We start from the raw sequence: 16,033 nt of genomic DNA, 5'->3' as shown, positions 1-16,033 counted from the left end.
TGTCGCAGCAACATGAATGTTTGTGTGGAACTGTTGCTCTGTTTTCTGTCTTGAATAGTTTGCTTGTATGAAACTGCAAACCACATTTCTGCTATTCTGTCATCACTGTTTTCTTAACCCTTTGCGGTCCCAGTCGGGTCTCTCCCAACAATGCAATACAGCCGTTCCACTTCTGACAAGCCGTTCCGTGGTTTGGTTGAATTGTGCATTATTTCTTCACTACGCATGATTTGCCGATTTGCCATCTATAAAATTACACATTGCCCAATAATCGTTGAAAGATTTTTGGCATATCAAGAAACATGGAACATTCCATGAGTTGTTTTTGCACAGTGGTATATTTCCCGGTGTCTAAAACTGATGACATAGTTTTAGACCGGAACAGCCGCAAAGTGGGCAAAGGTTTTTGACTGCAAAGATTTAATATGTTTGAGGAAGCTGCTTGCCTTATGATGTTTTTCTGTGAACTGTCTTGTGCATGTAGCTCTTTATAGAGCCCTCATAGTTTTCATAAATATGACATCTTTTTCTTCCATTCATGGCAAGTGATACTGGCAAACAAGAGCGCAGTTTTGACCTTCATACTATATATGATGTGAATTTACCATAGTAAGCTACCATATATACTCGTATATAACCCGCACTTTTTTTCATCAAAATTTCTCAGGTGTGGGTTATACACAAATCAGGCTTATAGCTACACATTAACACACTGTGGTGCCACTGCGACTACTGTGTCAGATAATTAAAAAGCTGGCGACAGATATGAACATTTTATTTTGCCATTCATTGCCGCTTTTGCGCTAATTGCCGTTGCACAGTTAGCGCGACCGATCAGTGGCTATCAGCATGCCAATCAGCTCATCGGCACTCTCACCGCTGTCGGACAAGCTCGCCTCATTGGCGTGCTCGGTCGCCCTCTGTGCCGTCCATGGCGTTTGACAGCCCCATGACTCTAAAACTCTTCGAACTGTGTCCGCTGACAACGAATGCCACGCGTGCATAGTAATCCAAGTGCACATTTGCTGGAAGGACGCTCGCTTCAACTGTCCTGTCGGAGTTCACACACTTCCGAACGAAGCGCCGAATAACAGCCAAATGGCGCTGGGCAAGACACCGTGAAAACCAGAAACAGAAAGCCGCGGAAACGTCATGTTGCGCAACGATGATTATAATGGATGCAGTGGGGGGGAAAACTAACTGGCGCCATCTTGTAGCACTTTGTGGGACTAGGCACGTTATTGGTGCATTTTAGTTGGTTTTTTTTCTTCAAATTTTTCTCGCCAAAAGTAGAGGGTGTCAGTTATACACGTATATGTGGTATTTGCCATGATGAGCTTTTTTCGTCTTTTGTCTTGATATTTATGCTGCTCTCGTATGCAAAGTAACCTAAGGCCTGCATCTCATGCACATTTTTTTCTTCATTTTACTATAGCACTAGCATCGAGTCTGGATGCATCCACGAGCTTGCAAAGGGCTGCCCACACCTGAAAAGACTGCTGCTGACTGCTGTTCGGTAATTGGCGCTGTGCCTTTTACGCTGTTACAGTGCTGTCAGGCTTGTGTATGCTGCCTCCCTAGTGCTCAGCATGTAATTTTTCGCGCTGAGTAGCAGTGCCTTTAGTGGTGAAGCCTTCCCTTTTGTTGCTCCGAGTCATATGGTGCTGTGCAAAGATTCACAGCTGTGTTGCGAGTGTATGCAGCCTCACCACTAAATTCCTACCACAGACCCTACGCCTGTGTGCCTCAGTGGATCAACCATCTGACCAATACTTGTCTTGGACGTGCCCCCAGTATGACCAGCATTAGTGAATGGGCCCTATTTCCTATTACACTCTCCTCTCTGTTATTCGCCTCGGACACCATTTGGCTGCTAAGCATGAAGGTGCGGGATCAAACCCTGGCCTCGGCATGTGCGTTTCGACAGTGCTGAAATACAAAAGACACCTATGTGCTGTGTGGTGTCAGTGCACGTTAGAGAACCCCAGGTGGTCTAAGTTCTTCTGGAGCGCTCCACCTTATTACCTCTCTCCCTCTTCCTTCTTTCACTCCCTCCTCCATTCCATCCCTTATGGCATAATTGAGGTGTCCACCGAGAGTGAGACAGTTACTGCATCTTGTCATTCCTGATATGCAATTTGTTATTAGTGAACTCATTTGATGTATAAGCACAAAAACCATCACATAAGTCAAAATCAATTTGTATCTCTTTTAAGAGGTCCAAGATGCCAACAATGAGCAGCCTTCAGTGCATTCATAAACTCATCGTACTCCATCCAGCAAGGCCAGATGCTTTTCTTTTTTTACCTATACTGCTGCCCTGTTGGTAAATACTGCCACCTAAAAGTGCTTATGAAGGCTTCGGATAACTTCAGATGGTATGTTGTTCTGTGCTGTGCGATGGAAAGGGCAGGCTAAAACCTTCAGGAGAGCCTCTTCAGTTTGTCTATATCAGCTGTGTCGTCTTATAATTGACGTGTTAGCAGGCCGGACCTTCAATAGTAAGGGTGCTCTCTTTGCTTCTGATCAGTAAATATCCAATCTCAGCCCCTTATCACAAACATGCCACCCTTTCACAGAAAATGCACCTGGAGCCCTTGTGCAGATGGTATATTCAGCAGCTATTTTTTTGTAATAAAAAAAGGGAAACCATGTACAAAGAGATTTAAAACTTTAGTCGCATCCATCCCAGCAAAAGAAGATGGGAAGTTTGTTTTTACAGTCCATTGGATTTTGTTGAACATGTTGCAAGAAAGGAAAAATAAAGCATTCCATTTCATCTGCTTCTCATTCCTAATGAGATCAGAAGCATGCCTGTTTTCTATGTTGTGGGTGCTCCCATAGAAAGCTTTAATTTAAAAAAAAAGACTATAAGAGGTGTTAGGTCTAGGCTATCACAGCACTAGGAAGTTAGGGAGAGCAACTGATCAGCATAATTAGAGCTGTCATCTAGCGGTTAATGAAACGTTCTTTCTTGCTGTCACGTTTGTTTTTCCTGACTGAGCTGCTGCATTTTTAAATGATGCCATTTGAGCTCAATTTTGATGCTGTGTGGTGCTTGCTCATGTGCAGTACTCAGATTATGCACAGGTTTGAGATGAATAGCTGTGTAGTTGCAGATGGGCAAGTTAATTCGGTGGCAGTCATGGGGATACAAGACGCAAAGTACTGCATTACGGGATAACCCCCACAGTGGGGGTTGCGTCACAATGTAACAGAGCGGATTCCAAGAGAGGACAAGCATAGCAGGGGACATCAGAGAGCCAAATGGACAGATGAGATGAGAGAATTTGCGGGGATAAAATGGCTGCAGCTGGCACAGGACAGGTTTGATCGGAGCGATTCGAGAAAGGCCTTTGTCCTGCAGTGGGCATAGTTAGGCTGATGGTGACGAAGTCGTCGGTTGAAATAGACCAGACATGACAATGCATTGTATATATTTGGCCAAATGTATTATTGGATATATAGCACTGCCAACGAAGGACCCATGGCCATTGTCTCACCTCTCCTCTGCACTCCCCATTTTGTGGAGTGGCTGGCTGTCCTCTGGTCAGCGCTAAGACCAGCTGACCCTTGTGCACCAGGCGCACTCCCTTCTTGGTGCTTGATTTTGAGCGACTAAATAAAGTGATTCTATTGCTACTACTAGGCTCAACATCATATGCTGTGGAGGTCGGCTGCATATTAAGTCTAAGTTTCTAATGGTTTAAAACTTAAGACCACTGTTGGGTTTTATTGTGCAGTGCTGAAGAACTAACAATAACATCAGCCATGAAAACTGTACATAGCTGGTTTTGCAGTACTGAACACTCCTGTTGAGTATGAAAGCTGTATTCTAAACAGGCTGTTTCATTGATGCAGTGCCATTGGGCCCTGCAGGCTCAACAGTGATACAGGCCATTTGGGAATTGAGGTGCCAGGTTACGGTGAACAATAAACATCTTGAACTGCTTTTTCCAATTTCAGTGTGCTCTGCGACTCGGACCTTTTTGCCATTGCTACTTACTGCCACGAGCTTGAACACCTCGATATCCTGGGATCTGCTGAAGCAAGCTCCTCTGGAGTCGAACAGTAGGTGACCTGGCCTGTTGGCCTATTTGTTTCTAAACACTTCCGACCGTGTTTTCACAAGATGTAAGCACCTGGGTGGAAAAAATTTGTTTATCTGCGGTCATTCTGCTGCACAGCGACTGTATCGCTGCTATAGTCAGATACAATTCAAGAACGTGGCGGCTTTTCCCCATCAAAGGACCCCCTTCCAGCCAATGGCGTCGGCCGATTCTCATGACCCTGCTAGAGTGACAATGCAAGGGAGTGACGCCACAATGGACCATGGATGGAGGGGACTATACCCTTTCATCTACCACTCCCTGCTTTGTCATACTAGCAGGGTCGTGAGAATCGGCCGACGCCATTGGCTGGAAGGAGGTCCTTTGACGGGGAAAAGCCGCTGCATTCTTAAGTTGTTGTATCTGACTATAGTGCAGACATAAACATACTTTTTTTTAAAGCTCTGGCATCATCTGCACTCAAATTATATGGCACATTTAGTTTTGGTTGCTTGCTTGTTGAAATATCACTTTTGTGATCCGTTGTCCCTGACAATGACAGGCTGAAGGCATAGATTTTGGCTGCCTAGCCAAGAAAGGTATCGCCTCTTGCTAAAAAGTGGGATGTCTGCTGCCTTTCTCAATTTTTCTTTTGGCAACCTTAGCGTCATCCTATCAACCATTAATTAGGACGATCTTTGTTTCCCATTTGATATTGCACATTGCTGAGTTACCAGTTGATACTCTCTTGCCAGTAAACATTAGATGAGCCAGATAAGTGCAGCAACAAACTTGACTATGATGAAGTTTCGTTCATGTCTAGGTGTGGTGTTTCGGCTGAGTTCTTTCTAGAAATTGTCTTTTTTGTCTTGGCTGAATGGCCATAAGATGTAACGGACAGTTCTTTGTTCAGCATACTGGTGTTTGATTAGGTTCTTGCACTTCCCCCATCCTTAGTAATATCTTCCTTGCAAAGGTAGATAGATCCATAGAACACAACTCGGGAGGGGGGCTAGACCTGAATACTGTATTTACACGACTGTAAGTCGACCTATTTTTCAAAATTTGAAAATCCGAAGTGGGCAGGGTCGACTTACGATCGAAACGAAAACATCGCACTATAAGTAAAGGCGAGGCAAACGAGATATTGGGCATGCTACAGCGTGATTGCATTCTTGCTCCACGGCTCCGTCGCATCGCTCTTGGTGCTGGCCTTGAGAAGCTGCTATGTCAACGTGCAGAACTGGAATCCCCTCCCCGCGCTCGCGGACGGCGGCCGATGGCCGCTATCGATAAGTAGCAAACTGGCCCCTCACACACCCCGCACGGGGCTGCTGACTGCAGTTGCTGATAAGCAGCGGCGGCCCGTTAACGCAATCGCGTTCTATGGGAAGCTCAAGCGTCCAAAAGTTTTCTTTTTACTTTCAAATGCGCACTCGGCACTCAAGGGAGCATTGATAGTTGATAGAAGGGCCGCTGTTCCAATTGAGGCGGCACCCCCACTCGGAACGGCAGCGGTGCCGGGGAGTGTCGATAGCCGACGCCGTTCACGCGTAGTTTCTCTTTGGCTCTGAGGCATTTGACTACTGCCGGCCGCATTTCACAAGTTTTTAGTGTAGTGCTTCGTCAGTCGTCATTGTTTGTGTTCCGTGCCCGGTAAACGACCGGCGCTATGGCTATATTCAAAATGGCTGCCAATCTTTACACCGAAGAAACGAACAGCTGCGCGCCGGGCCGCAAGTTCGATGTTCGCAATGGGTGATACAGGTGTGGCACTTGCAGCGAGGAAAATTTTCAGCTGTTCCACGCGATGTCGTGATGTGGCTGTTTGCGAAGTGCAGGATTTTGCTAGACGACGACGTTAGAGCGACGAGCTCTGGGACTGCAGCAGCGATCACGACAGCAGCGCTAGTGAGGACGATGGTGCAAGTGTGGACGAGTAGTCCAGTGACTAATGCATTTTCGTTTTGGAATGCGCCCATGGGCGCTCCCGCGCGCGGCAGCCGATAGCGGCTGGCAATAAATGGCGGCCGCCGCTGGATAATGCTATCGCGTTCAACTATTCAAGGCTAAGCTTAAACAACCTCGAAGTTTTTTTTTTTTTTTCGGAAATGTGATTGGGGGGGGGGGGGGGGGTTACTTACAATCGTGTAAATACTGTGGATGACTACCTCATGTTTTCTTTTGAATCTAACCTCAATCTCAGTGCAGTAGACGTCTTGAAGGCATTAAGGGAAAGCAGTGCAGGTCTTAATTCTACCGCAGAATTCCCAGAAGACTAGACATTGTTATCGGTCTGCCCCAATCTGCTATGACCAAGTCTGTTGGTCGTAGCATCCCAGGTCTAAAATAACATTACTTGACTAGTCCTCTGGTCACTTCAAGGTCATTAAGAACGGTATTGCAACTTCATGTATTAAAGCTGCGATCACGAAATCCTGACTTCACTCATTACAAGGGAGTGTCCTTTGCGCAGGCGGACACTCTTAGGGGCAGTGAACACCCTAAGCATGCGGTTGTACAGGTTTGCAGCAAGTATGTTAGATGGGTCAGGGCTGGGTCCAGGCCAAGCAACTTGGCTCGGGAACAGCAGAGATTTGCAATGGTTTCGTATGTACACAGAATGTTGCATGGGCTTTAAAACGTTGGAGGGTGATATAACGTACCAGTAGTCTTTTCTGTTCCCTCAAAATTGACCAAAATATGTTCTAAGGTGCAGAACCAGCAGGATGATGGCGAGAAAAGGAAAAAAAAAAAAAACCGGATGCAGCATTAAGCGCAAGGACCCGTCCGTCACTTGTGGTGTTGGATTAGCCTACAAGATGCCATTGTCATAAGTTGCTACGTACATCTGAAAAACTGGCAGGTGTTTAAATGAGAGGTTAGGGGAACACAGCAGATCGCTAGACGGGGATTCACTTAATAATCAGTACAAGCATTGCTGCACGTGCAGGATCAAACACAAAGAGAAAAAAAATGCACACTTTTGTTTGCACACTTTTGTTTGCAAAAGTGACAATTCTTTTCGGGCACAGAAGGTGATTAGTACGTGAATTGAAGGAAGCCTTCCACATGCTCATGTGTCAGGAAATCTATCAGTCAACCTTCGGTGGCGTTGACGGATAGAGACTGAATTTTTAGCACCTGCATTAGGTTGCCAGTGAAATAACTGAGCTGTGTTGCTTATGTTCCTTTTTAGAGCGAAAGCTCTACTTCACGACCAAAGCTGTAAAAGCCGGGCCATTGCTGAAGCTTTGATCTTGAATAAATAAATAAAATAAACATTGCCGCGACTGGGATTTGAACCCGCAGTGGCGTGAACAGATCAGCTTCACTGGCCACTGCATGAGAGCACTATGCTATCGCTGCAGCCGATCACACCTCGTGTTTAACTGCAACGCACTCGCGCTGTGCATTGTGTATTGTTGTCTTCGTCAACTTCCATCTGCGGTGCAAGCAGACCAGATCAGCTTAACCTCGATCAGAGCTTAACCTTAGTCAAATATTGTCGCCAGCATTGTGTATTGTTGTCTTCGTCAACTTCCATCTGCGGTGCAAGCAGACCAGATCAGCTTAACCTCGATCAGAGCTTAACCTTAGTCAAATATTGTCGCCAGCATTGTGTATTGTTGTCTTCGTCAACTTCCATCTGCGGTGCAAGCAGACCAGATCAGCTTAACCTCGATCAGAGCTTAACCTTAGTGAAATATTGTCGCCAGATATGCTGGCGACCCAGCAAAGCAAAACCATGAGGCAGTCAGGCTGAACACATGCTTTCGCACGTCTGTTTGGTTTAAGTGCATTAAAACCCTACTATGTTTTTTTACTTCTGCCGGTCGGTAAATTATTCTTTTGATGATTGCTACTGTGCTGTTCTTTTCTCTTTTTCTTTGTTCAATCTTTTCACGTTATTCTATTAACACATGTACTTTCTGGGATAAATTTTCAGCTGATAGTTAGCGATCGTCCACGTGGTTCTTCATCCTGCCGTCCTCTTCACACGCTTTTTTCCACTATGCATATTAACCAGCTCGCCCAATTTTCTGCTCTAAACAAACTTAGCATTGTCAATAATCCCCCTGTATTTTTTCTGAGTGGGATTATTACAGCTTGGGTTAGTTGCTTTTTGATGTGCTATATTAGAAGACCCACGTGAAGGAGTTCATCACATGCATATCTAAATTTGACGAACATATTGCTTTTCTATGGTTGCAGTGTGCTGAGCGAGTGCAAGCAGCTGAAGATTCTAGATGTGTCCTTCTGCTTCAAAATCAGCTTAGAGCTGGTGCAAGAGTGGAAGAGGCTTTACCCGAAGGTTCAGATCAAGAGGAGTCTTTCGGATGCGTTTAGATGACATTTCCTTCTTTTATGCATGTGTGTGACAAAAAGTAAACGTGTGCCACTGTATAGAGAACTGCTATAGGGTCTTGTGTATTGTAATTTATTAAAGTTATGTGAATGCTTTTCTGTAACTGCTGTTATAAAATTGGCTACAGTTTGCTGTTTTTGTTTCTTTTGTATCGCATTTCTTGTAATCACAATGTTCTGGTGCATCTGATACAACAGAATTTTTGTTTAGGCGCCTGGCAGTCACTGAAGTGCAAGCCACTATACAAAGCTTTATTGTATATGAGCCCACTTAATATGAACATTTGTCTAGTTCGAACACGGGTAATGTGACCATCACAATGCGATATATCAAGGGCTCTAAATCTTCTAGTGCTCTAGCACTAAGACCCCCACCCAATGATTTTGCCACTGTCTGTCTGGTGATGCAAGTTGCTCTGCAAGAGCAACCTGGGTCTCACTAGCCTCACTGCTGGCACTACCTGCCATTGCAGGGCAGTGGTGCATTGCTGAACTGCTGCACCACTGTGCCAGGAGTGGTATGAGGACTCCCAGTGATCCATGAATGTAAAGAAGAGAATGACCAATTCCACATATATGGGCCTTAACTCCAGTTATAGTGCGCTAGCACTAAGGCCCCCGCTCGCAGATTTCACCCATCGTTGTCTGAAGTCTGCTTGAGCTTGAAAGCTGAGCCTCTAACCGAAGAATTTGGAGGACCAGTGACAATGTCCATAGGAAATACATAGGAACTTTCAGAAGCTGTAGCGTGTCTAAAAATGGCTCGATTTTCGTGACGTCTGTGGCAGCGTTTTCTTCTGTAATGAATGGAGGAAATGTTGCAGGCAGATATTTTGTTTCATTTTTTTTACAAATCGGAGGTAAATATCCAGAAAAATTGCACTTTTAGATATGTCGGTCTTCCATGTCATCTCGTGAAAAAACTAAGCCAAATATCAGAATTTCGTCCGCAACATTTCCTCCCTTTCTGCTTCTTGATTGTCAAGCCTCAATTTTCATTCATATCGAGCTTAGTATTTGCGTTTTACAGGCTCTGAAGGTTGTGTTTGTAATTTCTGCGGGGATTTAAAATTCGCGCCAAATTTAACTGGCGCGACGTGGCTCCATCTGGTGTCAGAATATTTTGTCGCTACTACACACTACCACCAGCCTCTTGGTTGTCTGTGTTCGTGCTTGCAGGTTTTTACTCAGAACTTGGACGGACCTGAGCTCTTTCTTTCTTGCTTGGGCTGTATTCGGAAAGGATTTCTGCGTTTCTTTTTTGCTGGAGCTCTTGGTGCGGAAAGGAAGTGGGATGCAAGGCCACACCCAAAAATGCCCCCCACCCTTCCCGTCCCGGCAGCCACACAATAAGGCATTGTTATATTAATAATTGGTTTTTTAGGGAAAGGAAATGGCGCAGTATCTGTCTCGTATATCGTTGGACACCTGAACCGCGCCGCAAGGGAAGGGATAAAGGAGGGAGTGAAAGAAAAAAGGATAATAGGTTCCGTAGTGGAGGGCTTCGGAATAATTTCGACCACCTGGGGATCTTTAACGTGCACTGACATCGCACAGCACACGGGCGCCTTACCGTTTTTCCTCCATAAAAACGCAGCCGCCGCGGTCGGGTTCGAACCCGGGAACTCCGGATCAGTAGTCGAGCGCCCTAACCACTGAGCCACCGCGGCGGGGCACATTGTTAGGGCCAAAACACAGGATAGGGGCACCCTATTCAGGAAAGTGTGGGAGAACAGCATTGTTCCTCGCCCAGCGCAAGGGCGCAGTGACCCAGGTGTCGGTAACAAGTAAAGAATGAAGCTGCCAATATTCCTCATAGGAGGGCCTCGAGCCGATAGCGGCCGGCGTTTACATGAACCTAAGAGTCACTAAATAAAACTCTACATGAACCCACACGCCTGGTTGTTTGGAAACCGGTACTGGTACGCACGCCGAGCCGTGAGTCGACGGGTCGGGTCCAGTCAATTCCGTCGCAAGGGTTAGGTGACTCAACTCGACCCTGAACCGATGTGCTTGTAAACGCTGTTGGGACGAAAAGTAGGGTTATTGAGAGGGAAGGGGATAAATGCGAACTTGCTTTTCACGTGCGCCGTCGCACCTCCGGTACAGCGATGGCGTGCCTCAATCTTGGAGGCTGCTACTGCTTGTTCGACGCTTGGTGTCGCTACAGCTGAACCGGTCTCGAATCGCTGAAATCGAGTTCATGTAAGCATGCAGTGGTTGAGTTAATTAACATCAACCATGCTCAACCCGACCCCCGAGTCGACCCGACGCTATCCGGTTCATCTAAACGGCTAATGGCGTAGACTGATTGTCATGACGTAGCGATTAACTTCCTTTCACTGAGGCACTTGCCAATCACCTGCGATTTCACGCTATATTCGCGGACAACTATGTATGCCAGTGCAACAGCCCACATCAAAGGGAGGAAGGACCGTCTCCTTCCTTTTCCTGCTCAGCCCCTGCTGCACTGCAACTGCGACGTCATGAGAACCGGTCGAAGTCAACGTTCGGCTTTGGCTCCAAGCTAGTGAAACCAGAATGTGTCGGATCGGCATCGAAACATCGATCGGCATCCCCAATTCTTGCGACCAGGCATATCTCTGCCAGAATGTTCGCGTTATCAATGCAGGTGCTGTCCACTGTACGCGGGTAACCATGGTTGCACCTTATCTGCAGAAAGGAGCTCGCGGATTTCCGAGCCCCCTACTCCAGAATAGACATCTCTGTGATGTAAATAACGTGATGTCAAACGTTCATGGCCTGGTTGGCAAAATCATCCAGTTTTGCTCCTGAACCGATTTTCGCATGTGTCAAGCGTTCCCAACCGTCTTTATTCTCCCAATTAGATACGCCCCGGTATGCGCCACACCTAGTCGCACCTCCTGCACTACGCTTCCAAAAGTCACATTTCAATCAGAAAAACGCTCGGAGGGGCGCTATATAAATACATATATAAAATATATAATACATAAAAGTATATAATATATAAAAGAACATAAAAAAGCAGAGCTCATAATGAGACTTTTTCGGAAACCATAGCAGGTGTGGAATTTTCGCTTTCAAACCCCTGACGTCATGACAATTCAGGTGCGCTGCCGTTTTTGTGTTCAGAAAGATTACACGCGGTTGGCGTGGCCATCTTCTATTAAATTGCAATTCTTATTATTTTTTAACAATAAACCACTACTATCAACTTTGTCCAGAACAGTTAGTAGTCGCTTGTGTGCAATGACGAAATTCACGTTCAAAGTCACCACGAATAGCAACAGCTTTCTCAGTGCTTTTGCAAACCACACATCTCACCCTTTTACCCGTCTGATTTGCTCCGTGGTGAAATTATAAGCAGTGAAGGATACATGATACGAAGTATTTCAGCAGTAATTTCGTTACTGAAGTGACTATCGCCCATATAAATAAACAAGTATTCGGCGACGCCGATATATATCAATTAACAAACGTGCTCGGTGGTCATCGAAGAGCTAGGAACCTTCAAGATAAGGCGCTAAAAACAACTACAACAACCCAGAATAATGTCGAAATAATTGCGCCTGGCTGCATTCCTTCTAGATAACGCTGATCGCATCTCGCATAACAAAGTGATATTCCCGCGCGCCAACGGTTTTGAACTCGAACAAACAACTAGTACAACAGTTTCGCGGCACTCCTTTTGTCAAAGAAGCATCGGCCGGATGCTTAAACAAAAAGTAAGGTCAACCAGCAAAGACAATGCAAAATAAACACCGGCAGTGTAAACAATGAGAGCGCAAAAAGCTTTCCACAGAGGCCGCGTCGTCGAATCGGCGTCCACACTCGTACACAGTCACCAGGCTTGCATTGCGTGTGGCGACGGAGGAATACGGAATACGGCCAAAGTGCGGAAGGGGAGGTGTTCCCAAAGTGTGAGTCAAAAGATGACTCACACTCATCTGTTCTGGCTAGGCTAAACCAACACTGCTTCCAACTACAGGTTGTATACCCCGTGCACCCTATTATTGTGAATGTACTTTCGCAGAAAAGATGCGAGGGAGCTTAGGGGGACCTAAACCGGAAAACGTACATTTCCTTGAGGCAGCTGAGTGGTGGGTTACTGGAAAAAGGTCCATTCTGTGACCAGCACCCCTTGAGACCGGTTACTCTTTTGTGCTTCCGTCTCCCTGCTTTGGCAGGATATACACAGAAAATTCTCGGCCCTACTTTTTGTTCGCAGAAGAACTAATACTTGCGTGTCGCGGTAGAATTTACACACATGGACGGGTAATAGAAGTTCCCTCCTTTTTGTGGTACTTAAGTGCTGCCACCTATCGACAGAAAAAGTTCAAATCTGAGTTGCCTCGCATTGCCAAGGAATCCACGGAACGCCATCGTCCTTCGGTGCGACCCCTTGCCCGGATAACCTAAGGAAAGGAAACATCTTGGTGGACACCCGAACCGCGCCGTAAGACAAGGAAAATGAAAAAAATATATATATTTTGAGGAAAGGATGCCTGTCTCGGTGGACACCCGGACCGTAATTAGGGAAGGAAATTGAAATGAAAATTGGTTTTAAGGAAAGGAAATGACGCCTGTCTCACAATTCTCGATGGACACCCGTACCGCGCCGGAAGGAAAGGAAAATCCCCCTTACGGCGCGGTTCAGGTGTCCACCGAGATGCGCCATTTTTCGCTCACGGCCAAAGACGCCGACGACACCGGCTTTTCTGCGACACGAGCCCCTTAACGCTGTCGCGTTAAAAAACGAAATGCTAGCGCACCTAATTTGCATTTGGCCTAACCACTATTAAGAGAACCCCAACAGCTTTCAAAAGGTGCTGGGGAACCCCATTCCTTTCTTCCCGACATGCATGCAAAAAGGAGCATGCAGACATGGAAGCTTAAGAAATGCCCAGATTCATTTAAAAAGGACTGACTAGACAGTGCAAATCTGCAGTGAACAATTGCCCCAAAAATCACGCCGAGCGGCCATACGCCCTAGGACAGCACTTCACCGTGGAGATCGGATTTTCAGAATACCTAAACTATCAAAGAGGCAGGAGAATTAGATACTCCCCGCCACATAAGGGCCTCACACAAGAAGCAGCAGCTAGTTGGCGGAGGCTGGAAACGGGGACGTTCTTTAACCTACATATACTTAGCAAGATGTATCCTACGCAGTATAGGAACACATGCCCGTGGTGCGGGGCAACCCCCACGCTTTACCATATAACCTGGGAGTGTAAGCGAAACTACACGTTCCACCAACACAAAACCCCGAGTGCGGAGCAGTGGGAGAGCCGGCTCACCAGCTGCGAGCTCGCCGCCCTAAGGGCAATGGTGCAGCACGCAAGCGAAGCAGCGCGACTCAGAGGAGCCGTGGACTAGGGGCCCAACCCTGCTTTGAAGGCCAAGGGTCTGCAGCGATGCAGACGAAGACCGAACGCTAAACCCTTAATGGACCAAATAAAGTTTTTTTCTCTTTCTCCAAGTAATCTTGGGGAAGGGGGGGGGGGGGGGTACGCGGAACACAGTTTGAGGGCCCCTGCTATAGCGCTCGTCCTGTTTCCTGTTCCTTCACTGCGTCCGTGTTTGCCTTTTGCGTTACTGTTAGTCTCCTGCTTTCTATAGTCGAGTGGAACAAACCACTCAAACACGACCTTTAACATGGCCGTGAGTGAGTATATTGAAACCTCAGTGGGTTTTGATTTCTGCGGCAAAAAAGTGAAAACAATGCTGGTTATACAGAAACAATACAAAAAAATTTGGAGTACGCTTTAATTACTCTGTTGCCTTTACCTGGCTTGCAACCGCCGCTTAGCAAGTCGTTGCTCACGTTCTTTGTTTCGGCTGCTGCTTTGGCGCGACTAGCTCCTTGCTTTCTCTTCAACACCGCAGCCCGTAGAGCCACATCTGCAGGCTGCTCCGACTCGGCCTGCTGTCTATAGCGCATCACGGTCAGGGACACTTTTTCTTCCTTTTTACCGTCCCACAATAATTCGCCTATAGCGCACGGTTCTCTCGCAGGCGTTGCGACCGCACTGCCCGCCGCGCTCTGCTCCGTGGCGAAATTACAATGCTCTAGCTACTGCTTCGTCTCCTTATTAGGCGAACGGCGAGTCACGCGGTCATGTGACCACAGCTGGCGATGCGGGGTTCCGCGCGCCGCGCATCACGTGGTATAACGTCGGGCCGTACCTCCAGCGCTCCTCCGGTCATGCGGCGGCAACCGATGACTTTGGCGAAACATGACGCAGTGGAGCGAAAAAAGAAAGTAGTCGTCTCGTTCGTGTGGTGTCAGACTCCAGCCTCAAGGTCACCCTAGAATTTTACCACCTTTGAGAGAAATGTCGCATCATTTCAGAGGAGTGGGGCACCCATGGGTTGACTGCAGTCCCCGCTCTTCCCTTTCGACAAAAGGCCCGGCACTTTTTATAGCAGGCCACATAACTTATTGTTCCTCAAATGAACTGCAGCGGAGCCCACTCAGTTGCCGCATGCAGTGTGCGCAACATTTTCACTTGCTTCAAAGTCAGATGAATATATATGCAATGGAAAAAGTTGCACACTGCCAAATTGAGCACTTATGCAAGGCTGATACTGCCAGCAAGAATCCCATGGATGCACTCGTGTCCAGTTTGCAAGACTCTCACCAAGTGTCCCTTCCCTTTATACGTAAAAAAAATTTTGGCTCACTCCAGATATAAAACCTGGGCGGCAAGAAACGCTTCTTTCCACTGCTGCTTGCATTGGCATGCTTCGATTAGTCGCTGCTCAGCAGAGATTGCAACAGAAACAGATGCAGAAATGATAATTTATGCTTGAAAATCTCACAATTAGCAGATGTTATTGTGCCCCAAATAAAGTAAATTTGTTGACAAATGCTAGGCCTAAATATGGAAGCAGGGGTGGATTAAATGGGTCACATTTGGAGGGTGTGGTTGTCGGAGGGTGGTCTCATTTTCACCATGTATTTTACTTCGAAATAATGGTTTTCTGCGAATTTTCTTAAAATTTTCAGCTTTCACCCCTGTATGGCAGCCTCATGCCAGATTCAGAGACAACACTTGCCTCAGAATGTCGATCTCGTTGAGATAACCTAAATGTATTCGAGTTAGAAATGGCCACCAACACCAGATTTGCTACAGTGCGCAAATTTGCATTACCAGATATATATTCAGCCTGCCTGCTGCAAACTTTTGGATGCTGCACATCAGTGTTGTTTGCAATAAACGAGCTCAACTCTTAGTGCTCAAATTCAGGCTGTGTGCACACTTGTAGGCCACTGCTAAGAACAAGACATGATGGGGGCACAAAAATTATGAATGCATGACAAAAATGCTGAAAGCTGATATTGCTAAACAACACAGGAAGCACTGGTGCCAGCTGCCATTGCAAAGGAAAAAGTTATTTTGTGCGATATGGCTGCTTCATAAAGCGAGTGCGGACCAGCAATTAGGAGTAGCCCCGAGAACTCTTTGTTGCTCACAACTCTTGGGGCTTGCTGCGAGACAACCTTCATCACGCACAGGCTGTTTAACTGGAATTGCAGCTAAGCAGACTGAACCATAGGTCATGCAGCTCCACTGAGATAAGATCGGTCCTGAAACCAAGGTAAACAAAAATGGAACAAATAGGCACAG

General features: G+C 46.5%; 1 protein-coding gene across 2 annotated transcripts in view; it reads left to right on the top strand.

Moving 5' to 3' along the window:
- Nucleotides 1-8,551, top strand: part of LOC144124800 (F-box/LRR-repeat protein 4-like) — a 34,763-nt gene extending 26,212 nt beyond the window's left edge. For both annotated transcript variants that reach the window (XM_077657688.1, XM_077657689.1), the window contains exons 13-15: nucleotides 1,436-1,516; nucleotides 3,967-4,071; nucleotides 8,265-8,551. In XM_077657688.1, the coding sequence (XP_077513814.1) occupies nucleotides 1,436-1,516; nucleotides 3,967-4,071; nucleotides 8,265-8,403 (325 nt within the window). In that variant the 3' untranslated portion in view covers nucleotides 8,404-8,551. The remainder of the gene's footprint in view (nucleotides 1-1,435; nucleotides 1,517-3,966; nucleotides 4,072-8,264) is intronic.
- Nucleotides 8,552-16,033: the final 7,482 nt, after the last annotated feature.

Source organism: Amblyomma americanum, chromosome 3 (assembly GCF_052857255.1).
Source record: "Amblyomma americanum isolate KBUSLIRL-KWMA chromosome 3, ASM5285725v1, whole genome shotgun sequence".
NCBI lineage: Eukaryota > Metazoa > Arthropoda > Arachnida > Ixodida > Ixodidae > Amblyomma > Amblyomma americanum.
The sequence above is the reverse complement of the archived record's forward strand: the minus strand, read 5'-3'. Positions and strand labels throughout refer to the sequence as shown.